The 25,405-nt window shown below is 43.2% G+C and overlaps 1 protein-coding gene across 5 annotated transcripts in view; it reads left to right on the plus strand.

Annotated features, from left to right (window-relative positions):
* CTIF (cap binding complex dependent translation initiation factor) overlaps positions 1-25,405 on the plus strand; it is a 240,841-nt gene that overhangs the window by 17,877 nt on the left and 197,559 nt on the right. For 3 of the 5 annotated variants that reach the window (XM_024196382.2, XM_024196383.2, XM_024196384.2), the window contains 3 exons: positions 15,877-15,950; positions 17,097-17,201; positions 23,071-23,146. In XM_024196382.2, the coding sequence (XP_024052150.1) occupies positions 15,877-15,950; positions 17,097-17,201; positions 23,071-23,146 (255 nt within the window). Of the gene's footprint in view, positions 1-7,210; positions 7,334-15,876; positions 15,951-17,096; positions 17,202-23,070; positions 23,147-25,405 lie in introns of all 5 variants that reach the window. The other 2 variants (XM_024196380.2, XM_024196381.2) reach the window with 1 other exon arrangement.

Below are 25,405 nucleotides of genomic sequence, written 5' to 3' on the forward strand. Positions count from 1 at the left end.
ATAACTCAATGGGAATAAAACTGCAGACACCGTCCTTGCTCCATCTGTGGGGGTGATAGCTCTGTTACCCATAGTACAGTGCTAATGAATTTGAGCATGGGTGCGTTGAGCCAGCCAGACTGTCCAGGAGGCTTTGTCTTTTCTTTAATCACCTGCATGACGTATCACCAGTTTTTTAGTGACTAACTTTTTATAAGTTGTTGACCAATTTTTTTTTTCATGAAAATATCAAAAGAGAGGTGAAAAATACAAAATATGAAGGCATACAGCAGAGATAAGATTTGTAGGATATGAGTCACAGTTAGTATACAAATTGATTTAGTAAAAGTTAAAAGCAATTATTTTTATTTATTATTATTATTTATTTATTATCTGTCTTATTAGATCATTGCATTTGGCCCCTATTTCCTGCCATAATTCAGATGTTAATTTAATATAGGCAATACGTCTCTCCATTTCTCTTAATTCTTTTATTTTGGTCAATCACATTTCTATAGCTGGTATTTATTTAGGTAGCCATAGGCTTCAATTTGGCAAAGTAGATGGGTATATGCCTAACTTTAGGCATTGACGTCAGTGGGACTATTCATGTGCGTCAAGTTAGTCACTTGCGGAAATACCTTGTTTAATGGGCTGCAGTCACAAAAATTCAATCTGGACATTTTCCTAACAACATAGTGATAGCTATTTGGGGGATACCAAATAAATAATAATATAATTGAATAATAGTTTCTATTTGTGGCATTCCCTCCAGCACTTTGATGTGTATTTGTGTCTTATTTTTTGTTTTGTAAAACTGGTGTTCAAAAACTGGTGCTTAGTTTATTAGAACATCAACAGCTCATTAAAAGTGAAAATTGGGTTAAGCTTAGCTTTATATGCTGAATAACTCCACTACCATGCTGTTTGGGGGGCGGGGGAGAGATGGTATTCGGCACAGAAATAGATTTTAATACACCTCTATGGAATTCTTTTTCTTGTTTGTGAAATCCTGCATGTACTTCCTGGTTTGCAGAAGTTATCCCAGAATGTGACCACATAAACATCAGTAGGATTGCCACCCGTGCAATCCATGGTTTTTAAAGACTTCTAAAGCCATTGCTAATGGAATGTAGGATTTCCTCTCTTTGGCACTTGTCTAACTGCAGGTGTAGACCTAAAAGATTATGTTCTCACCTGCAGCCTTAGTCTTAGGATACTGTAGCATCAGTCATAGAATCATAGAATATTAGGGTTGGAAGAGACCACAGGAGGTCATCTAGTCCAACCCCCTGCTCAAAGCAGGACCAACCCCAACTAAATCATCCCAGCCAGAGCTTTGTCAAGCCGGGCCTTAAAAATTTATAAGGATGGAGATTCCACCACCTCCCTAGGTAACCCATTCCCGTGCTTCACCACCCTCCTAGTGAAATAGTTTTTCCTAATATCCAACCTAGACCTCCCCCACTGCAACTTGAGAACATTGCTCCTTGTTCTGTCATCTGCCACCACTGAGAACAGCCGAGCTCCATCCTCTTTGGAACTCCCCTTCATGTAGTTGAAGGCTGCTATCAAATCCCCCCTCACTCTTCTCTTCTGCAGGTTAAATAAGCCCAGTTCCCTTAGCCTCTCCTCATAAGTTCCCTGGTTTCTCCTTCTTCCCTTTTTTAAAGATTGGCACTATATTTGCCTTTTTCCAATCATCTGGGACCTCCCCCGATCGCCACGAGTTTTCATAGATAATGACCAATGGCTCTACAATCATATCAGCCAACTCCTTCGGTACCCTCGAATGCATTGCATCCGGCCCCATGGACTTGTGCATGTCCAGCTTTTCTAAATAGTCCTTAACCTGTTCTTTCACCACTGAGGGCTGCTCAACTCCCCCTTCCCCCCCCCCCCCCCCCCCCCGCCTGTGCTGCCCAGTGCAGCACTCTGGGGGCTCACCTTGTCTGTGAAAGCCGAGGCAAAAAAGCATTGAGTACTTCACCTTTTCCATATCATCTGTCACTAGGTTGCCTCCCCCATTCAGTAAGGGTCCCACACTTTCACTGACCTTTTTTTGCTAACATACCTGTAGAAACCCTTCTTGTTACCCTTCACATCCCTTGGTAGCTGCAACTCCAATTGTGCTTTGGCCTTCCTGATTACACCCCTACATGCTCGAGCAATTTTTTTATACTCCTCCCTAGTCATTTGTCCAAGTTTCCACGTATTGTAAACTTCCTTTTTGTGTTTAAGCTCACAGAAGATTTCTCTGTTAAGCTAACCTGGTCGCCTGCCATATTTGCTATTCTTTCTGCACATCAGGATGGTTTGTTCCTGCGCCCTCAATAAGGCTTCTTTGAAATACAGCCAGCTCTCCTGGACATATTAGCCTCCCAGGGGATCCTGCCCATCAGTTCCCTGAGGGAGTCAAAGTCTGCTTTTCTGAAGTCCAGGGTCTGTATTCTGCTGCTCTCCTTTCTTCCTTTTGTCAGGATCCTGAACTCACCTGTCTCATGGTCACTGCTGCCCAGGTTGCCACCCACTTCTACTTCCCCTACCAGTTCTTCCCTGTTTGTGAGCAGCAGGTCAAGAGGAGCACGGCCCCTAAGTTGGTTCCTCCAGCACTTGCACCAGGAAGTTGTCGCCAACACTCTCCAAAAACTTCCTGGATTGTCTGTGCACTGCTGTATTGCTTTCCCAGCAGATGTCAGGGTGATTGAAGTCCCCCATGAGAACCAGGGCCTGTGATCTGAAAACTTCAGTTAGTTGTCCGAAGAAAGCCTCGTCTACCTTATGCTCCTGGTCTGGTGGTCTATAGCAGACGCCCACCATGACATCATCCTTGTTGCTCTCGCCTCTAAACTTAATCCAAAGACTCTCAACAGGCTTTTTTCCAGTTTCATACTGGAGCTCTGAGCAATCCTACTGCTCTCTTACATACTATGCAACTCCTCCACCTTTTTCCCCCCGCTTGTCCTTCCTGAACAGTTTATACCCATCCATGACAGTGCTCCAGCCATGTGTTACCCCACTAAGTCTCTGTTATTCCAGTCACATCATAGTTCCTTGACATTGCCAGGACTTCCAATTCTTCCTGCTTGTTTCCCAGGCTTCTTGCATTCGTGTACAGGCATCTAAGATACCTAGCCCATTGCCCTACTTTCTCAGTATAAATCAGGAGGCCTCCCCTGTTGCACCCTCCTCCTTGTGTTTCCTCCTGGTATCCCACTCCCCCACTTACCTCAGGGCTTAGGTCTCCATCCCCCAGTGAACCTAGTTTAAAGCCCTCCTCACTAGGTTAGCAAGTCTGCCTGCGAAGATGCTCTTCTCTCTCCATTAGGTGGATCCCATCTCTTCCTAGCAATCCTTCTTCCCGGAACAACATCCCATGGTCGAAGAATCCAAAACCCCTTCTCTGACACCACCTGCGCAACCATGCATTTACTTCCACAATTCGATGATCCCTACCTGGGCCTTTTTCTTCAACAGGGAGGATGGATGAGAACATGATTTGCGCCTCAAACTCCTTTATCCTTCTTCCCAGAGCCACATAGTTTGCAGTGACCCACTCAAGGTCATTCTTGGCAATATCATTGGTGACCACATGGAGAAGTAGGAAGGGGTAGTGGTCCGAGTGCTTGATCAGTCTCAGCAGACACTCCGTCACATCCTGAATTCTAGCCCCAGGCAAGCAGCACACTTCTCGAGTTTCCCCGGTCTGGTCAGCAGATGGATGACCCTGTCCCCCATAGGAGGGAATCCCCGACCACCTCCACCCGTCTCCTCCTCTTGGGAGTGGTGGTCGTGGAACCCCCATCCCCAGGACAATGCATCCCATGCCTTCCGGTCGATGGGGTCTCCTTCTGATCCCTTTTCTCAGATGACTCTTCCAAACCATTCTCCGCCGTAGTACCTGTGCAGAGATCCTGAAAACCATTTCTTACCTCTATCTGCATTGGGGGTACATGGGTTCTCCTCTTTCTTCCTCTGGAGGCACACGCTGCCAATTTTGTTCCCCGTTCTGCACTGCCATCTGTTTTTTCAGCATGCTGTGCCTGCAGTACCAAATGCTGACTTCTATCCAGAAAGTCTTCATCTTCTCTGATGCAGCGCAGGGTTGATACTTTGGGTCTCTAGTCCTTTAACCTTCTCTTCCAATATGGAGACCAGCTTGCACTTCGTACAGACAAAGTCGCTTCTGTCCTCTGGGAGAAAGACAAACATGGCACATCCTGTGCAGTTCACAACAGCTGATCACTCACTATCCATATTGTCTTCTTTCTAAGAGCCTCTTCAGATGTTGTATTTACTGCTCACAGAAGCCTGAAAGGCAAAAAAACTGTGGGATCTCCCCCAAGGCAAACTCCCTCTGTTTGCCTCTGCTCTGTTCGCTGCTGGCTGCTGTTTTATAAGGCTGCTGGCTTGAAGCAGTTCCCCAGGCTCAAATCTTCCCTTCAGTCAACCACTCAAGGCCCACCTGGAACCAAAGCACTCCCAGTTCACACTTTTCAAACAAACAAACAGGGTCAAACAGTCCCTGCCACCAGCACCAGTGAAACAAATGGTCCCAGCAGACAGACAGTCGGATATTCACCCCACCAGCTCACAACACAGCCCCCCTAATGCCGTCCCTAGAACATAGTTCTTAGAAGATAGAGGTGAAATCCACAACTCTTGTCACAGCAAGAGCTGTGTGAATAATGGATTGTTCAGTTTGTTGGCAAGTCCAAAAAATGGGGAAAATTTATTTTGGGTCAAATGAAACATTTTTTCCATTTCAAGTTTTTTCTCCTTTTAAATTTTTTTTTTTTTAAAGAAAATCTAAAGGTAATTTTGAAACAAAAAGTCACAATGTCAATAGGAAATGTCAGACTGAAATGCTTTGTTTTTTTTCAGAATTGTTTGTTTCAGGGTGGTTTTTTTTGTTTTTTTTTGTTTGTGTGTGTGTGTGTGTGTGTGTGTGTGTGTGTGTTTGGTGTTTTACAGAAACAGTTTGCTGAAATAGACACAAATTCACAAAACGTTTTGGTCGATCCAAATCTGCATTTTTTTGGCGGGGGGGTGGGGAGTGGGGCGGAGTTTTGGTAGAAAAAATTCACCCTGCTCTACTCAGTCTCTTTTTTTCTGCTTACCCTCCCTCTGACAAAATGAGATTCTTCTCAGTTCTGTAGATGTCTGCATGCCTCATACTCCCTAACCACTTCACACAGCTGCCACCTTGCTGTACCCAGGTAGTTGGCTCCATAAATGTCTTTATTCCATCCTAGCTTGGCTACCTGACTGTGCCTTGTGTCATCCTCACTATTTCTCAGCGGCATTTCCAATGGCCTTCTCCCAAACCACAGAAATTAGCTAAATCCCAGGTAGGGTGACCAGATGTGCTGATTTTATAGGGACAGTCCCAATATTTGGGGCTTTGTCTTATATAGGCGCCTATTACCCCCCACCCCCATCCCGATTTTTCACACTTGCTGTCTGGTCACCCTAGTCCCAAGTGACGTGCGCATAGGAAGTATCTAGTTACCTAAGGGGTTTAATGTGTTTGAAAGTCCGAGGGCTCGCTCCGTGTCAGCACAGCTCCCCTCTGTCATCGGTGGAACATCTCTTGGCAGAGACCACAGCCCCTCCTAACCCATCTCCTTGTGACTTCAGGAGTGGTTCATCTTGCTTGTTTGCTTTTCTCCTCTGAGGGCTGAGCCTTCTGCCTCTTTCAGGGTGGGCAGTCAGTACTTCTTTCCCAGCATCAGCAATCAAGTCTAAATTGTACTAGCATTTAAGCAAAGTACTGTTTATTTAATGAGTAAAGAACAAACATACTCTCCAGGCACAGGCTATGAAGGCCTTGTTAAAATAGGCTAGGAAACCAAGGACTTGTCTACACGCCAAAGTTGTATCCATTTAACTATACCCATTTAGTGTGGGCACACTTGTATAAATGTTCTTATTCCGGTATAAAAAGGGAAATGAGCTAGACTAGTGTAAGACACCTGCATACCAGTATGACAGCATCCACACTAGAGGTTGCAGTGGTATAACTATATTGCTAAAAAATCACCCTCCTAATTGATATAGTTGTGCCATATTAAAAACGGTATCAAGCAGGGCTGAGTTCCAAAGGTTAATGACTGGAACCTGTACCCTTGTGTATAAGCAGCAGTATACAGCACACTCTGGTAGTGTGTCCAGTTGGCTCTTAAAGGTAAAGGTGACTGTCCTGGCTCTTAATTCATGATAGGATATCAGTGAGCTAAGACTTGAGAAGCCCCAGTTAGTACTTGTGAGATGTCAAAAGCCCTCTTTAATGTGTTAGCTCTTACATCTTTTTTCTAGTGCAAATGCCTCATTTTATTTTCCAGTTTCTAAAAATCCTTAATGGAGGTCAGCATTCTGCACTACATAATCTTTTTTTGCATATTTGCCCAAAGCAAAGGCCTTTTCAAAGCAACCCTTTTGAAGCCTTGTAAGTCACGAGTGTGCCAAAGATATTTTTCCCTTCTCCCACCACCCCGAAAAAAAATCCCCCTCCAGGCTTGTTTGGGTAAATATGTCTGGTCAAATCAGTTATTCTAGTTTGCTAATGACACCTCTTGCCCCCAACAGTCCCAGAAACCTGCCAATTCTTTGACATTATAGCCAGTGTAGTGAGGATAAAGACAGCACATTTGGAACAATTGTTTCACAGATGAAAATATTGACAGTTTTTTTCAGTATATTGGGAGGGCGGAGCCTAGATATTTTCAAGGTGTGTGGACAGCTGATGTCTGACTACCTAAGAAATAAACAGAGAGAGAAGAAAATGCACTACACAAGTTTATATATTTTTTCTTTGGTAATTAATAATACTTAGCACTGACGCCGTACATCATGTTGCTGAATAAACATTAATTAGTCCTCAAGACAGTAAGGAACGTAAGCATTATTATCCTGGTTTTATCGATGGGGAAACTGAGGTATGAAGGGCCAAACCCTGCCTGGATTCAAACCTCACGCAACCCCATTGGAGTTGGTTGGGTTGCACAGTGTATAAATAAAGGCAGAATTTGGTCTAAAGATATTAAGTGACATACCTAAGGCAACAGAGTAAACTGGTGGCAGAGCCACAAATTCTGGGGAATTCTTGGTTCCTAGTGCCATGCCTGCAAGATTTAGACTACACCGACTCTCCAGTGTATTAAACTGGCATTTTTCATTAGGGTAGGAATTAAGTTGCACTTGACTAAAGCGAGCTGTTTGTTGTTTCTAGGAAGAGTGGGATCACAGCAGCAGTGGGAGTTCAGGATCCCGGCCTAGTTCAGGCTCCAGGCCTGGGTCTGGATCAAGGTCTGACAGCCAAGGGAGAAGCAGCCAGTTCAGTCATTCAACCAAGGTATAAACTGGTAGTGTTTGGTGACAGCTGACTGAGGAATGTTGAATCATGTGCTCCACTTGCTGTTAGTCGTGGGCTTATTCTTTTAATGACATGATTTTGTGTGTGTGTGTGTGTGTGTGTGTGTGTGTGTGTGTAAATACTTAATCTGTCTGCATAATGCATGGCCTAACTGCTAAAGGCCTGGTTGGAATGCATCTCTCAGGTGTCTACATTTCAAGAGGCCTTTTTAGTAGTATTGGGTGCTTTAATGCAGGAAAATAAGTTTGCTACTGGTCAGTTTAGTCTAGAGGGAGAGGGAATTAATTTGTGCTTGAAATCTGGGAGTGCTTTAGTTTTGGGATATTATAGAGGTGGTTTTAAAAAGATTTTTGCAGATCACCATTAAAAGCGAAAATGTGCGACCAACCCATTAGTCTAAACATCACAGCACAGAGGCTGAGTTCTGGTCCCAGGCTCAGTTCCTGGCTTGGGGCCTACAGCAGCTGTGAGCGCTATTAGCTGATTGTGTGCTGCCAAGGTACAACTGGTGAGGCAGTGTGGTGAAGGCTCTTATCCATGGGAAACTTGTCAGGTGATATGCACATAGAATTCACCATGGTACCCAGGATAATCCCAGTATTTAAGTGACTGGGAAGGTCAAAGCTCAGTCAATTGTTTATATTATTTATAGTAATAAAAAGTACAGTGATTGTATATGCAGTACTTATCAGGATTGATAGATTTAATCACAGAATTAAATCAAAGTTATTTAAATCAGCAAGCTGAGAACCTTGATTTAAATAATCAATTTTAGTCTTGTTTTGCATTTGTATTTTTCAGTTATTTTCCTAAAGAAAGTTTGATTCTCATTGATTGGTACCCATTAATAAAGTTGATTTTCCAACTAAATATAGCCTTGATGATAAATTTGGTACTGCTTTTTGCTAACCATGATACACTATATTTATACACATTTATTTAAGCAGTTATGTAGCTTAGTATGTATTTATTCACGTTCTTAATTTTTACATTTGTATTATGTTAGAAAATGGTGAATGGTGCATTTCTTTCTTACTTAGATTTTACTCATGATTTGTGTCAAGCTCTCTTTGGCTGGAAATTGTAATTCAGTTGAAGTGCACAAAAAGCATTTTAAAATTTGCTGAATACATTAAGCCAACTGATTTATTAACAAAGGAAGTATTATCTGTAGTTAGTGAATTGAACTGATTTTTTCAGGTCCCCATGTCCTTCAGTCTTTAGAACTAGTAGATCTCATCCTCACATCTAATTTTTATTCATAGATTAGAAGAGGAAAACAAGCTTTCCTGTGTTTTCCAAACCCAATCAATTTCTTAACTTTGAATGAAATATAATCACTGAATTGAACTAGATGAATAAACTGAAATAAAAAAAAAATTCTCTATGTACCTGCAAAAGGCAGTCATAGCTGGGTTAGCACTTCAACAAACTGGTTCCAGGTGTTTAACCAGTGAGTTCTACCAGTTCAGTGGTTTGACTTTCTTTAAAACTGTGGCAGCAAACAAGGCTGTTGCGGAGAAGCTAAACAAATTGTTTGCATCTGTCTTCACTTCAGAGGATGTGAGGGAGATTCCTATACCTGAGCCATTCTTTTTAGGTGACAGATCTGAGAGACTATCCCAGATTGAGGTGTCAATAGAGGAGGTTTTGCAACAAATTGATAAAACAGTAATGTTATTCACCCAAGAGTTCTGAAGAAACTCAAATATGAAATTGCAGAACTACTAACGGGGGTATGTAATCTATCACTTAAATCAGCCTCTGTACCAGATGACTGGAGCATAGCTAATGTGATGCCAATTTTTTAAAAAGGGCTCTAGAGGCAAGCCTGGCAATTACAGGCCAGTAAGCCTAACTTCAGTTTACTAAAAATTGGTTGAAACTATTGTAAAGAACAGAACGATCGGACACATAGATGAACACAATGTGTTGGGGAAAAGTCAACATGGCTGTTGTAGAGGGGAATCATGCCTCACCAATCCATTAGAATTCTTTGAGGGGAGTCAACAAGCATGTGGAGAAAGGTGATCCAGTGGATATAGTGTACTTGGACTTTCAGAAAGCTTTTGAGAAGGTCCTTCACCAAAGGCTCTTAAGCAAAGTAAGCAGTCATGGGATAAGAGGGAAGGCCCTCTCATGGATCAGTAACTGGTTAAAAGATAGGAAATAAAGGGTAGGAATAAATTATCAGCTTTCACAGTGGAGAGAGGTCATTAGAGAGGTCCCCAAAGGATCTATGCTAGGGCCAGTGCTGTTCGACATATTCATAAGTGATCTGGAAAAGGGGGTGAACTGTGAGGTGTCAACGTTTGCAGACGATACAAAATTACTTGAGATCATTAAGGCAAAAGCTGACCGCCAAGAGTTACAAAGGGACCTCACAAAACTGGATGACTGAGCAACAAAATGGCAGATGAAATTCAGTGCTGATAAGTGCAAAGTAATGTACATTGGAAAAAATAATCCCAACTATACATACAAAATGGTGAGTCTAAATTAGCTGTTACCACTCAAGAAAGAGATTTTGGAGTCATCATGGATAGTTCTCTGAAAATATCTACTCAATATGCAGTGGCAATAAAAAAAAAAAGCTAACAAAATGTTGGGAATCATTAGGAAAGGGATAGATAATAAGACAGAAATTATTATAATGCCATTATATAACTCCATGGTACGCCCAGCCTTGAATACGGCAGCTATTCTGGTCCCCTCCATCTCAAAAAAGATGTTTTAGAATTAGAAAAGATACAGAGAAGGACAATTAAAATGATGAGGGGTATGGCACATCTTCCATATGAGGAGAGATCAAAAAGACCGCGACTGTTTAGCTTACAATAGGTCCATTAATGGCTGTTAGCCAAGATAGGCAGGGATAGTATCCCTAGCCTCTGTTTTCAGAGGCTGGGAGTGGGTGGCAGAGGATGGGTTACTTGGTGATTGCATGTCTGTTCATTCCCTCTGGGGCACCTGGCATTGGTCGCTGTAGGAAGACAGGATACAGGGCTAGATGGTCCTTTGGTCTGACCCAGTATGGCCATTCTTATGTTCTTTTATAGAAAAGAGGTGACTTAAGGGGGATATGATAGTCCTATAAAATCATGAATGGTGTGGAGAAAGTGAATAGGGAAGTGTTATTTACCCCTTCACGTAACGACATAACCAGCAATCACCCAGGCATCAGGTTTCAAACAAACAAAAGGAAGTATTTCTTCACACAATGCTCAGTCAACCTGTGGAACTGGTTGCCAGGGGATGTTGTGAAGGCCAAAAATAGAACTGAGTTAAAAAAAGATTTAGATAAATTCATGGCGGATAGGTCCATCCATGGCTATTAGCCAAGATCATTAGGCACACAACCCTATAGTTCAGGTGTCTCTAAACCTCTGACTGCCAGTAGCTGGGACTGGATGACATGAGCTGGATGACTCAATAACTGCCCTGTTCTGTTCATTCCCTCTGAAGCTTCTGGCATTGGTCACTGTTGGAAGACAGGATACTGGGCTAGATGGACCATTGGTCTTGCCCATTATGGCCATTCTTATGTACTGCTTAATATTATTATTTTAGTTAATTTAAATGATTTAATAGATCATAGTAAGTTTTGGCCTTTGACACAGATGATCATAATTTCATATTAAATTTTTAAAAGAAAATTATATTTAAATAAAATGTAAAAATCTGATTTTTAAAAAAACAAATGTTGATTATCTATCCTGACACTAATGTAACAAAAAGCATTCTGTATTCAGATTGATTTGCTAAGGAATGGATGGGGAGGAATGATAGAAAAGTTTGTGTCATAAATGGGCAGATTTTCAAGATCTACTTTGTGTGCATTTAAATGTCTCATTTATTTGGGAGAATTTACTGCAATTGCAGGCATAAATAGTCAAACTCATTGGTCATTTGCTTGTGCCATCACTATGGTTATGTGGGCACATGTGCTGTGACTGCACACACATTAGGCACACCATTGATGTAGATTTTGTCCACCTGCATTTGTGCGCACAGGATTTTGAGAACAGAGTCCCTAATGTGCCTAGTCCCATAATGTGTGTAGGGTCTGTTTGATCAAATCTCCTTAATCTGTCTGAGAATTTATAATGCTCCCATCACTCTGTCTTTCAATCATCACTGTTAATGGTTCAATTAATTTTTGAGAGTAATATTCCAACTCCACTTGAGTACAAATGATTATTTAAACCCATGGGTTGGGTCATTGGGATCTTGAAGTTTAAAGCTGATTATAGTTATAATTGCCGTCCCAGGGAACTATCTTAAAATACCTTTTGCATCAGGATTTGAGAACCAGCCTCTTTGATTACTGAGTTTCAGGACCATACAGAGAGCTTTTTAGTGTCCACAGCTATGCCTTGTATAGGCTTCTATATACACTGCCTTGTATGGGCTTACATATATACTACCTCACTGATCCTTCAGTTCGCCCAGACTTCACAACTGAACACCACGGCTTTTAAATTGTGATTGAAATCTATTTAAAAAGTTGACTTGAAATAAAAATCTTAAGTTTGGAGGGACATATGCATTGAAGTGAGTGACTGAAATGGCGCGCAATTTATTACCGATTGATCCATGTAACTTTAACTAGAAAACTGGGTAACCGAATAGCTCAGGACACTGATAATGGGCTATGGAAGGGATCCTCCCCACCCACCCCCAGTGTATTCTGTTTTGTTTTGTTGTCTCCTTCCTCTGAAACAATGGCCGCAGCTGGAGATGGGACCTGGGATGGGGTGGGCCAGTACTTCGAGGTGGCACAGAGCAGTGGTTCTCAAGCAGGGGTACGTGTACCCCTGAGGGTACACAGAGGTCTTCTAGGGGTTACATAAACCCATCTAAATATTTGCCTAATTTTACAACAGGCTACATAAAAAGCACTAGTGAAGTCAGTACCAACTAAAATTTCAGATACGCCTCCCAGGCTGCTTGTCCCAGTCTGTTTGCCCAACTAGTCCCAGTCCTCCCACCATCCGTGGCACTCTGGCTCCTCATCAGATCTGTCCTCCTCACACACCTCCTGCCCACCTCCTCACTGGTTCCTTGTCTCCTTGCCCAAATAGTCCCAGTCTCCTTGCCAAACTGCTCATCCAATTTCAATCATCCCACTTCCAGCTCCCAGTCCCATTCTCTTTGCCAAACTGTTCCCAGTGTCCTCCCACCGAGTCCCACTCTCCTCTGCCCCCCTTCTGGCTCCCAGTCAGTCCCTATCTCTCCCCACCCTAATTCGCAGTTCCAGATGTCTTCTATCCTGCCGCCCTCCCCCCACTCCTATGGCTCCTTATTCTGATTTATTCCCCTCACTTCCCAGGTTTGGCTGTTGTCCCTTCTGCATTCAAATTATGCAGCTCCCTTTTCTGCTCTTCCTGGCCCCAGCAGTGAGGCAGACATTGAGAGCACAAGAGAGACCGGCTCTCTCGTGCTCCGTTTCGGGTGCCCAGCTCTGGATCCGGCATGGCCCAGATCTGCAGTTGCAGGGCAAGTCCTACTCAGCCTCCTGTAACTCTCGGCTGGAACATGCTCAGTGCGCACCAGATCTTTGAAGAATTCAGCTGCAAAACGCTAGTTGATCTCTACTGAGCAAGTGTGAACTGTGACTTTTCAAAAGATTATAAATTGGCAAAATTTAGGTGGATTTTCACAGGGATGGCAGAAGGCGGCAGATGTCTGATGCAAAGGCCACCCACCAGCCAATATCCGTTCCCTGCTCCAAAGCACGGGGGTGCTAGAGCTTCTCAAAGAAAAGGTCACCAGAATTTTTTAACATTGGTAAAACTACTTATTTTTCTCTAATCTCATTCTCTGAAATGATTGAATCATTTTGGCTGAAATGAAATAAAAAAATCAGCCCCAGGGAGCTACCCAGCACATAAAATTTCAGCCCAAGTGCTTAAGATTTGGCAAAGTTATAATCAACCAAAAGCAACAGAGTTTTATGAGAAGTATCAGATAATATTGGGTGTTGCTACCAGACCCTCCTATAATGTATTTACAAGCTGATCCCATGAGTCAGTCTAGTGGTCTGAGTACAGAACTGGGAGCTAGGAACAGAATCTAGTTCCAGTCTGGCCATTGATTCCCTGAGGGGCCTGGGCAGGTCGATTAACCTCTCTGCTTCAGTTTCTGTCATCTTAAAATGGGAGGGGAGTATACATAGCAGGGGGGTGTAGGGAGATAGATAGATTGGTGCTGGCAGGGGGTTTTGAAGATGAGAAGCACCTTGTAAGTATTTAACTTGTTCATTTGATGTGACTTACCATTCAGTTCTTCTCACTTCGCTCTTAATTCAATAAATATTTTGGACACCAAAAATCCCCCTTATTCTGGTCTCTGTGCTGCTTTATCATGAGTTTTTAATGATTCACATCTGATTATACTGCATTGTTTTCCTGTTTACTCCAGGGAAAGAGGAGACATGTTATTACGGTAGATTCATGGGATGTTTACAGGGATAACTGTAAAAAATTTTTGAGTTTGTTACACTTTGGTTTTGCAGTAGGCCTTTAATTGAGAAAACCTACCAACCTTAGTGGGAGAAGGAGGTGAAGCTTGAGACCTGTTAGGTTTCACAGACTGGTTGGCTTAAGGGACTGGTAACTCTATGCAGCCATTTCCTTCTTGGCTGCTGGTTCAAATCCTACTCAGGTTGGTAGTGAGTGACTGAAAGTTGTTACCATTTGATGGCAATATGGTGGCCACTGTATGGTTGAGGTATGTTGGTAGGGCAGTACAGAGAACACTTGCTTATACTGATGTTACGTATGTTGCAACCATTCGTGGACAAACAGAAGAGTAGACTCCAGAGCTGTCAAGCCAACACTTTCTCCTAGCACCATTTCACTTTGAAAAGAAAATGCAAGGAGCTCAGTTTGACTTCGTTTTCTTAAAACACTTGGGTTTCCCCCGTATGTTTGCAACACACGTGGTTCGATGCATATCAGGGAGGATGAAATGCTGTGTGCAGCCCTATGGCATATTTGCTTTCACACCATTTATGTAGTTAGGTTCATATCTTAGTGGGGCTGCAGTAGTCAGATGATTATTAAGTGTAAGTGTTGACAGTGAGTATGCTGTGTGCTCAAGGTAAGCAGCTTTGCAGGAGATAACAGAGTGGCTTTGCCTCTGAAGCAGTGGCGTTCCTCCGAGGTCCTTCACCCGATGCGTGTTGGTGAGGAAGGTGGACAGAAACTGCACATTTATGACTGGCTAATCTGGGGCTATAAAACAAAAGGACAATGCATTCATCTCCCTTAGCCAAGTGCTTGTTGCTCAAAGGGTAGTGCCATTGGAAAGAATGAAAGAATGTTTTAGTAAACTGTAAGCGTGAGTGGTTTGTGTGGGAGCTAACAATGGCCCTGTACTTCCAAAGTCTTCAGGCTAGTCCTATCAGACCTCCCGCTCCCTAATGTACAAAAAGTTAGCATTATGGAGTTGGGCACCCAAGCACTTCTAGTCTACAGTGGTGACATATAGTAATGGCACAATTATCGTGCGAGTTACTGGGTATCGTGATATCTCACGATCTGATATTGTGCTGAGCCAGAAGAAATGGTGTTCCTGTCAGATCTCGAGTAGTAATTATCACAGCTGTAAACCATAAAGGTATCTCATGTCTCCTCAGATAGCTCAGCCTGGTGAAATGCTGGGGTGTTGGTGTTTTTGTATCTCTGTAGATAAGGACAGCTCTCTTGTCGTGACCGCTAAAACTGCTTCACAGTCAGCTACAAAAAGGGAGCCCCTTAAAATTCAGGGAAATGGATATGTAGCCGGATTGGATTTGATTCAGTCAGGGCCAAATCTGAGGGATGAGCTCACTGGCCAGCAAGCTTTAAACCTGGCAAACTATGTTTCCTTTGTGAAGCCAAGTCCTGATAGACCCTGTAGGGCTTACAAGCCAAGGTTTGGGAGGGAGGGATGTCACACCTAGATCACAGCCAGAGCCCTCTCCTTATCAGGAGAAGTCCCCTGGCATTCTAAGTCAATGCTTTCTCCTTTCAAGTGGCTTGTGCTGGTGAATGGGGGGACATTATGCCATCAGGGACATCATGGTGGCCAACCATCTTCCAATCATTATCCCTCCACAACACCCAGTTTCTGCCTTGTTCCCTTCAGTCCTGGATCCCAGTAGCCATTTGGCTGCTCATGGTTGAGTTGACACCAAATTCCCTGGAGTAATTGGGGCAGGTTTCAGCTCCACCTAATTTACCAACTTTTCAGTTTGTGCAATGAGACTTCGTATTCAAATTTTCATTGGCCCAGAGAAAACTTGTCCCTGTGAGTTATCACCTTCTTAAAATAGGGGTTCAAAATTGGGAAGCCTAACAAGTCTCAGAAGCAATTGGGGAAATGTGAGACCCACCCAAAATGCTGTTCATTGTAGTGTGTCTGTATTTCACTCGGATGAAGAGTGTTGCTAATACTCAGTGGCAGAGTTATATGTTGGGTCGGGAAGTTCATTGCAACTCCTCAAGAATAACAACTCTTTCCCCCTCCTTTTTTAGAATGGCAACAAAGACAACTCCCTGGACATGTTGGGGACAGATATCTGGGCAGCCAATACCTTCGATTCCTTCAGGTAAGCTCATTTAAAAGCTCTTTTACAAGACAGATGGAATATAACCTCTTTTATCCCTCTCCTCAGGGCTCTTCTACAGACATGCAAGCATTGCAACTTGGAGACGGTCATGCCTCCTCCTCCCCAGTCCAGTCCCTCGTCCTCAGTGCAGATAACGTGCACCTTGTTTTTGCTGGAGTTCAAGCTAGAGGAGGTCGGTGGGATTGTTTGCACACCAAAGGTGCACTAATTTGACTAGTTTAAGGCTATGTCTATGCTACAGTTGGAGGTGTGATTGCACATTGTGGAGGCATATCCCTGCCAGCTTGAAAAAAATAGCAGTGAAGACGTGGTGGCACTTGTCTGTACAAGCCCTCCCAGAACCCTGGGTACATACTCATATTCCTAGCTTGCACGGGGGTCTGTGCTCCGTGTCTTCACTGCTGTTTTTAATCATGCTAGCTACCTGAGCTGCAATAACACCTCCAGTTGCTGTGTAGACATGCCCATATCTGTCGAGGAATCTTGATACACAAAACCGAAGAGGCCTCTCAGGGACTTGGGCAAATTCAGTTGTTTGTCCATATATCAGCAGTGTGCATGTGCATTTTGCATCAGTACTTGTGTCAGGAGCTCTTCAGTTTTCATTCCCGCACGTGGGCACTGAGGGTACTGCTCCAATCAAGCACGAAGGATTAAATCAAGAAAATAAACTTTCCTCCCAGCTCTGTGCTCCATTCTGTGCTGTCCATAGAGCACTGCAGGCTTTGATCTCCCGAAGGAAGTATCTTCCTTGGCACTTGTTGATCCTGCGCCCCAGGCTATGTAATGCACGTTCCAGCAGGGATCTTCCAAGCAACAGATGAGGATTCCTGAGAGGGCATCTCCACTGCATGGACCAGACTAGCTGCTGCAGCAAAAGACTGAGGGGAACTTTTCAAAAGCTAAGAGCATGTGTAGCTAAGAAGGTTTAGGTGCTGCACCTAGAGTTTTTATTTGGGGTGCTTAAGTGTAAAAGTTGGGGGTACCTGGTCAGGGACTGCTGGAAGCAGAAACAATGTCTCCAGAAACAATAGCCTTTGGAAAATAACGGGCAAGTATATATGATATGCTCTTCCCAATATGAACACATTTAATTAGTAGTGCGTTCTCTCTCTCCCTTCCTAGTGGTGCAACCTGGGATTTACAGCCTGAAAAGCTGGACTTCACACAGATTCACAGGAAGCTCCGGAACACCCCCAAACACCCGCTCCCGCACATAGACAGAGAAGGGTAAGTGCCATCGTGTTGTCTTCTCTAATACTGTGTGGGTGTGTGCGTGGGTGTTTGTGCGCGTGCTTGGCTTCAGGGTGGGGAAACACGATTGGGTCATGTGATATTAGAAATTTGAGGTGGAAACTTGGGTCATCTCCTGGGGGGCTAGTGTGGAACTGTTCCCTCTATTAGATTTTCTATTGCTTTGACCAGGCCAGTTTCCAACAAATATGGGGCCAAACTACATCCCTTAGAGTCAAACACCCCTTAACAATGGGAAGGACTAGAGCCCATTTCTCTGATTTAGGTCCATCTCTGCTTTAAAAAATCCTAAGGGACATGGCTTCCACCTCTTTCTCTAGCAAGACTTCCACAGTGCTATAGTGGAACACGAAAATATTCTTCATAAATTTTCCTTGCCATAATTTCATCCTATGTCTCCTAGCCATAAACCTGTGTATGTTATTAAACAGTCCCTCTCTGTCCTTGGCATTTAACACAATCTAAATGCTTTTACACTGAGGCTGTATTCCACCATAGTTGTATAAAGCTACAAATATTTACTGGTACTGTTTTCAATCCTTCTTCATAAATCAGTCCTTGCAGTCCCTTAGTCATCTTTCTCTTCATTCTCTCCAGTTTATCAACCTGAGCCTCCTCCAGGTGCTAAGGTGTCCAGTACTGTGAGCAGTATTCTAGGTGTGACTCACCAGTGGTGTAGAAAGAAATTGTTGCCTCACTGTTCGTGGCTTCTGCAAGTTGAGAAGTTGCCAGATCTTAATGTGGGTGGTCTCCCCTCTCCCAGCCAGTCAGTCCTGGCACCTAAACATTGACCAGCTAAGGAGCAATGCTGGCTGTGGATATGGAGGCCACTACATATTCTGTATGTCCTAGTTATGACAAGTTACCAGTCGATCCTTGATGTAACTCCGTAAAGTCTCCAGCAAATGGAAGGGTATCATTTCTTTAGAGATAAGAATATAGTTACTCCAGGGCTAAATTTGGCCTCAGGTGATGCTTACTTTTGTCTGAAGAGGGATGAAAAAGTATGTTCCTGTTTAGAAGGAGTTACAAATGGAAGGATTACAAATGTCTTTTATCTAATGAAGCCAGATGGCACTCATTCAATTTTTCCATTTGCTGGAAAAAAATTCAAAGTTTCAAGTACACACCATTAAAATGTACCCCTCTAGGACTGAAGGTTTAGTTAAGCATTGTATCACAATTGGTGGAGCATCCCAAGGACAGGACTTGGTAACTGTCCGTTTTAGATAGCTGTGTGGGAGACCAGGCCCTCGAACTGGTGAGAAGCAAAGCAGGCTATCTTGCACAACTTCATTGTGCACTCAAAACATAGGCCTAGGGCTTTGTGGACTGGTGTTCTATGGAGTTTATAAATAACATCTTACAGAATAGCTAGAGTAACTTCTAAAGCATTTTTAACTGGTGATATTTTTGTCTACCTCTGGTTTTTAAGAATTTTATACAAACGGTGTTATGTAAAAATCAAATACATTGTGCTCAAGATCTCATGGCACTTTTCAGACAATCATGGCCATTAGAGGTGAAAGAGACATTTTATATTCATTGGATCATCTGCCCTGCTAATGCAGGATTGTTTTGCACTATAGTAGATGTGTTCACCAGTTTCTAATTGAGCGATTGTCTCTTCCTAGATACAGATTTACCTGATACAGTATTATTAATTTTCTGCCCTGAATTGGCATGCTGTGTTGCTGGATGCTATTAAAAAGTTGTATTGTTTCACTGCAGAGGTGGCTGGATTTCAGCCGGGCAATGATTCTGCAGTTCAGAGTTTGCCTTGGGCTCCTTTTGGATGAAAGGCACTAGACAAATAAGTCTTTAATTCTACCAGATAAACACTATTGAATGTTGGTTTGGGGTTTCTTTATCAAAGTCCAACTTAAATCCACAATAGCAAGGATAAAGACAAAACCGTATGCTTAATTCACCTTGTTATGCTCATTTGTTCCAGGGACAGCGCGTGATCTTACTGACTACAGTTGCTCAGTACAAAAGGATGTGTCAGGAATGTCTTTGTGGGCTACCTCAGATTCATAATGTAGTTTAAATGCAGCAGGTTTTGGCGGGGGCGGACTCTGGATGGGTTGATTGGAAATTAAAACTTTATCATAATAAACTACAACTTTAGGCCTTGATCCTGCAGTTGGATCAGCATGGGTAGATCTGTGTGTCAACATGGAGCCCTGTTGAAAGCAGTGGGCCACCATTCAGGTGAAAGAGGCCACCCACGTGAGTCAGATTGCAGGACTGGGGCTTTATTTTTGTTTGTTGCCTTTCACACAAAATGTGCATCAAAACTCTTACCGGAACTAAATAATACAGCTGCCGAATTGAAATAAGAAGGGATAGCAGAAATAGGAAAGTTAAATGGACATCATCAACTTAAGTTATGCTTGGGTTTGAAAATATTTCCCAATAATTGTCAGTAATACAAGTTACAAATAACCCCTACTAGAATTGAAAGACTAGAGAATGTTTTTTTGGTCTCTCTTTTTGAGTTTGCATACTTTGTGCATTCAACAGCATTTTGTTTAATCATAGCTTCTCTGTCTATCCCCTGGGTAGTCAGCTAGTTAATCAATTTCTCCTTTTGCTTGTGTTGGTTCTCCCCCCTACCCCCCATCCAGGAACAGTGGGCAGAAAAACTTAAAGCTCATGTTCTATTATGTGCGCTGTGATCCCTAAATCCTTTTCAGAGTCACTGCTTTCCAGGATACAGTCCCACATTCTGTTGGTATGGCCTGCACAGTTTGTTCCTGGGTGTATGACCTTGCATTTGGCTGGAATGCATTTTGTTTGAATGGGCCCACCTTGCCAACTGATCCAAATCACTCTGTGTGACTGTGCTATCATCACTATTTACCTGCCAATCTTTGTGTCATCTGCAAGTTTTATCAGCAGTGATTTTATGTTGACTTCAGATCATTGATGAAAATATTGAATAGTGTGGGGCCTGGAACCAATTTCTGCAGAACTCCACTGCAAACACCTCCATTCGATGATGATTCCCCATTGACAACTACTTTGTGAGATGTCTCAGTTAGCCAGTTCCTCAACCATTTAATGTGTGATTCATTAAATATTCTGTAGTGCTATTTTTTTAATCAGAATGTCATGTGGTACTAAATCACATGCCTTACAAAAGTCTACTACATCTGCATCGTTTCCTTTTATCAATCAAACTTGTAATCTTATCAAAAAATGAAATTGGGTTTGTTTGACAAGTTCTATTTTTCATAAAACTATGTTGACTGGCATTAATTATATTTCTATCCTTTATTTCTTTATTAACTGAATCCTGTGTCAGCTTTTCTATTTTCCCTGGGATTAATGTCCCTGATTTCTCTTGCTTCCTTTATCAACTTTCTACACTTCATAACTTTTAATTTATATTGATTGCTGTCTACTTCTCCTTTTATCCATTTGTTATATTATCTATTTTAAACTATTTGCAGCCTTCACTTCCCCACTGAACTCAGATAGGCTTTAACCCACAGTTGTCCTCTTCCTCAATTGTGGAATCATAGTTTATTTTTGGCCATCTAATGAATTTTTCTTAAAGAACTCAGAATTTTCATTCACATTTGTCTAACTTTTTCCTCTCAGTTTTGCTCATAATTTTCCTCAGCTTTGGGAAATTAGCCTTTTTGAAGCACACAATATATATATTACTGGTTGGGACTGTCCTTTGTTTATCTGTACTAACTGTGATCAGTCATGATCACTGGCCCCATTGAACATACATTAAATATTTGTAACCATATTTTAAAATCCAATAACGGAAAGCACCTCACTTTAGTTTTATTATACATATAAATCTTAATAAAAATATACGTCCCTATAACTCGAACAGGAAGGCAGGAATGAAAATTGCTGGGCATCAAACTTATTTACACAATATTATGTGGTCTTCCTAGATCTATCCTATTGGGGAGGGATAGCTCAGTGGTTTGAACATTGGCCTGCTAAACCTAGGGTTGTGAGTTTAATCCTTGAGGAGGCCACTTAGGAATCTGGGGCAAAAATCTGTCTGGGGATTGGCCCTGTTTTGAGCAGGGGGTTGGACTAGATGACCTCCTGAGGTCCCTTCCTACCCTGATATTCTATGATCCCCTATCGTTGAAGCTGATGAGAGCTTTGCCATTGGCTTCAGTGCCTTATAATTGCAGACAAATTAGGATAAAACATGTATTTAAAAAGCCCAGACTCTGAATAGATTCTGTGATGTAAGCTGCATGAAATGTAACTTCCTCCCACAGGAAGTGCATCCATGAGACAGTCAGTATAAAATAGGAAAATAGTGTTTTCCTAATGTATTTGAGCAATGCTGTCAACCAGTAGCGCAGGTTTCTCTTTTCTCTTCAGCAAATCCCTCCAAGGATATCTTATGCACAAAATAGTTAAATAATGCTAGTAGAGAATGAGTCTTTTGTCCTCCCCTTGTGGCTCTCCCATATAAGAAGTCTAGGACTCAGCCACAGCCATGGGACTTGGGTCTCTGTTCTGTATAGCTGATAGCGCATGAATGGACTGCTGTGCCCCACAGAGCTGCATTGACTTCAGTTCAGCGCCACAAAGGAACAGCCATCTGCCCATATGCCATCAGTTGCAGGATCGGAGCTTTGGCCCTTTAGCTCCAGGGACAGCGGCCCATGTTCTTAAGATATGTCTGCACTGCAGTCACGGGGCTAGCTGTCAGCACAGACTAGCCGCCCGAGCAATTACCCACAGTTCCGGGTAGGTTTGTGCAGCCCATGCTGAAGCCTGTGCTGATGCAATGTCACTGCTCCAGTATCAAAGCTAGCTTGGGTATGTCTACACGAGCCGCAGTCACACCCCAGGATTGCAGTGTAGATGTACCCTTAGTGTGAGAGGTTCCAAGCATGAGTCTCCATTGCCTGAAGCTGAAAGACTAAGGCCCAAATCCTCAAAGCTATTTAGGCACCTAACTCCCAGTGAAATCAATGGAAGTTAGGCATCTAAATACCTTTGAGGATCTGGCCCCAAGTCTCCTAGTTGTGTTGACTCCTTACCTTCTTACATGGAGCAGCCACTAGAGGGGGACAGAGGCCCTCTTTCTTTCCTGCTGTGGGTTACAATTAATAAAACCCTTTCAAGTGAATAAACAACAGTTAAATAGAATTGTTTAGATTTGGATCTGTGGGTCCAGGCTTAGGTTTTGTTTTTGTTTTGTTTTTCTCACCACCCCTTTACCAATCCCAGTCCAATGGCTGCATTTGGGGTGTTGCATTAAGCCGGAATTGCAAACAGGAAAATAGTCCGATAAATGGTGGTGTGTTTTGAAAAACCGCATTGGCTTAGATTTCTGTAGAAGATGGACAGGTAACATTCAGGGAGAGATAAAGGTGTTGCACGTGTGAATCTCTCATTTGTGCTCAAACTCTGCAGCTTTCCAGGCTCTTCTTTTTAACCTTCTTTCCCCTTCTGTCCTTTTTATTTAAAAAAAATCCTCTATAAATCTGACACTGACCTATGCTTGAACCAGGGATGAGTGCTGAGAATTAGCAGTACGCAGGGAAACATGAGGGATAAAGACAGTCGTGCCAAAGTTCCTCATGCAAAAAATTTTCATGCACACAGAAGCAAATAGTCATTGGTGCAAACAGATCTGGGAGAGGCAGTTATCTGTTTGGCATGGATGGTTACCTGTCTGCATGTGGATGTTTTGGAGGCACAGGTTATTTGGCCCAGAGATCCTCCCCATTCTTTTTTTTTTCCATGTAGAGGTAGAAAACTAAACTCGCCTTCTGTGGTGGGTGAGAAACGTTAACTTTGGTTTCACGTGCTCTATTTCTTTTTATTGTTGTTGTTCCTGGCTCAGGCTCGGAAAAGGGAAGCACGAGGATGGAGACGGAATCAACCTGAATGACATAGAGAAAGTCCTTCCCGTCTGGCAGGTATGTTTTGGTGGCACCATATTGCTGGTTCCCATTTGTTCGTGTTGCTGATGAAGATGGCCCCTTCTCTTGTGCCGTACCCTGCATGGTTAGAGATCTAGCCGGCTATGTAAATTAAAGTCCTGTGGTCAGCTAGCTGTGGTGCTTGTGTAATCCACAAGAGGGGAGTGTGGGTTTTTGTCTGCGTTTGGGGGCTGTTTCTTTGAGTCTGCTGTCACTTCCAGCGAAGGAACATAGGCCTCGATTCACAGAAGCACTTAGGTGCCTAAATCCCAGATTTAGGGACCTAAGTCTCAGTTTTAAACTCCACTTGTTCACAGAACTCCCGCTGAACCTGTAGGTACTTAAACTCAGTCAGCACCTTGCTTTTTGCAGTAAAAAGTTCCGTAAGCACCTGTTTCTGCCTCTGGGCATGCACACTGCTGCCTCGTTCTAGGTGTCCGGATGCATGTCTCCTGCCCAAGCACCAGAGCAAGTCACGAACCAGGGGAAGACAGGCATTCAGCTGCCTAACTCGCATGCAGGACTTGATCCAGTAGCGTGCTCAGAGGCCGCCTACTGGATTGGGGCCCCATAGGGGAGTTTACAGAAAAAAGCTGGGGAGAGAGGAGGAAAGTCTCCCTTATAACGTTTAGCCCAGTGGTTAAGGTACTCTGCTGGGGTGTGGAAGACCCCCCAATTCAGGTCCCCCCTCACCTGAGGGGGAGAAGGGATTTAAACAGGGATCTGCCACCTCTCAGATGAGTGCTCTACTCATTGGGCTATGGGATATTCTGGTGTGGGGCTCCCTCAGTCTCTCCTGTTGAAACTTGCAATGTGGATAAATAAGTAGAGAGTCATTTGGGCCAGAGGGGGAGAGTGCGCACAAGCAGAAGAATCACTCTGTTGCCTGGTGGTTAGAGCACTCACCCAGGAGATAGATGAGCGACCAGAGTCCAGTCCTCTTGCTCCAATGACTCTTTTTACTTAGTTATCCACAGTGGAACCGCTTCAACAGGAGAGACTGCGGGAAACCTGCTCCCAGCTTCATGCCTTAGGCGTCTAACTCCAAAGAGGGTCCCCAGTTGTGGGTGGCTAGCGGAGATAGGCACCTAGCTCAGCAGGAAGGCCGGGACTTAGCAGCCTTGTTAGTATCTTCCATTGGCTAGTTTAGGCAGCTCCCTGCCAGTATGTTGGCTTTTATGAATCACATTCTGAGGTGCCTCTCTCTCCCCATTCACTGTATAGGGAGCTTAGGCGCCTAACTCAGGCTGTGTGAATTGCAGTGTGTTCCTGTGATTTTCTAGGCACCTAAAAGTGATGGTGTTGTCATGCTCAGCGTCACATCTAAGTACCTTTGTGAATCTAGACTGTAGTCCTTTAGTTCAAGTAGCATGACCTCATGCTTGTCACTCTGAAAGGCTCCAGTTCAAGTCCTGCTGTTAGCCCAAGTGGGGTCCCTGTGTCACTTGAAATACTCAGTGAAGCGTTTATATATGGATTATTGTCTTGAAAAAAATTCTTCAGCCCTTTCCTTTTGCGGGATCCATTCTCCCCAGACATCTTTCCACTAGAATAGTTACGGCTAAACTGTCTTTGACATTCTGGTACAGCGGCCTTTGTGGTAAGTGGGGAGAAACTTTCAGGTTAATAATTCCTGTTGAGTTTGCCTGCTGATCTGTCTCAATTACACTTCACTTGCTAGTGTCCCAAACTCGAAAGGAGAGCTGAGCACCTGCAGTTCCTGTTGGACTCAGCGAAAGTTGAATATGTTTGGTCCTTCTTTGGGTCAGATCACATCTGAGACTTGAGAATCACCCCCTTCCTTGCTTCCAGAACTGAAGAATTAGAATGTCTTGCGTGTGATGAGGTGGGCGATCCTCTGTTCTCAGCTACTGAGCAAAAAGTACTCCAGTATCTTGAAGGACTTCCTAAACTCTGCCAGTGTTTAAACGTCTTTTTCCAGAGAGTTTGGCTTTTTTCACACCTGATGTGTCCACTACAAAGCCATTGCCTTTGAATACTATGGCCCTAATTATCCTCTCATGCTGTTCTTACACCTGTTTAAATCCATTGATTTCAATGAGTTAATCCTGATTTATACCAGTGTCAGAGGAGAATCAGTCCCTGTATGTTACATTGAGCCTTACTTTGAGACATGACCTTTGCCACATGTTACTCAGGAACCTGAATTGTTATTCAGTCAAAGACCCATCAAAAAGACCTTGTATAAGTGTTTAATTTGGTGTATCAATTTTGCCTGTAGGCAGATTAGTAGAA

This window comes from Terrapene carolina, unplaced genomic scaffold, assembly GCF_002925995.2.
Source record: "Terrapene carolina triunguis isolate 2854851 unplaced genomic scaffold, T_m_triunguis-2.0 Scaffold69, whole genome shotgun sequence".
Classification (NCBI taxonomy): domain Eukaryota; kingdom Metazoa; phylum Chordata; order Testudines; family Emydidae; genus Terrapene; species Terrapene triunguis.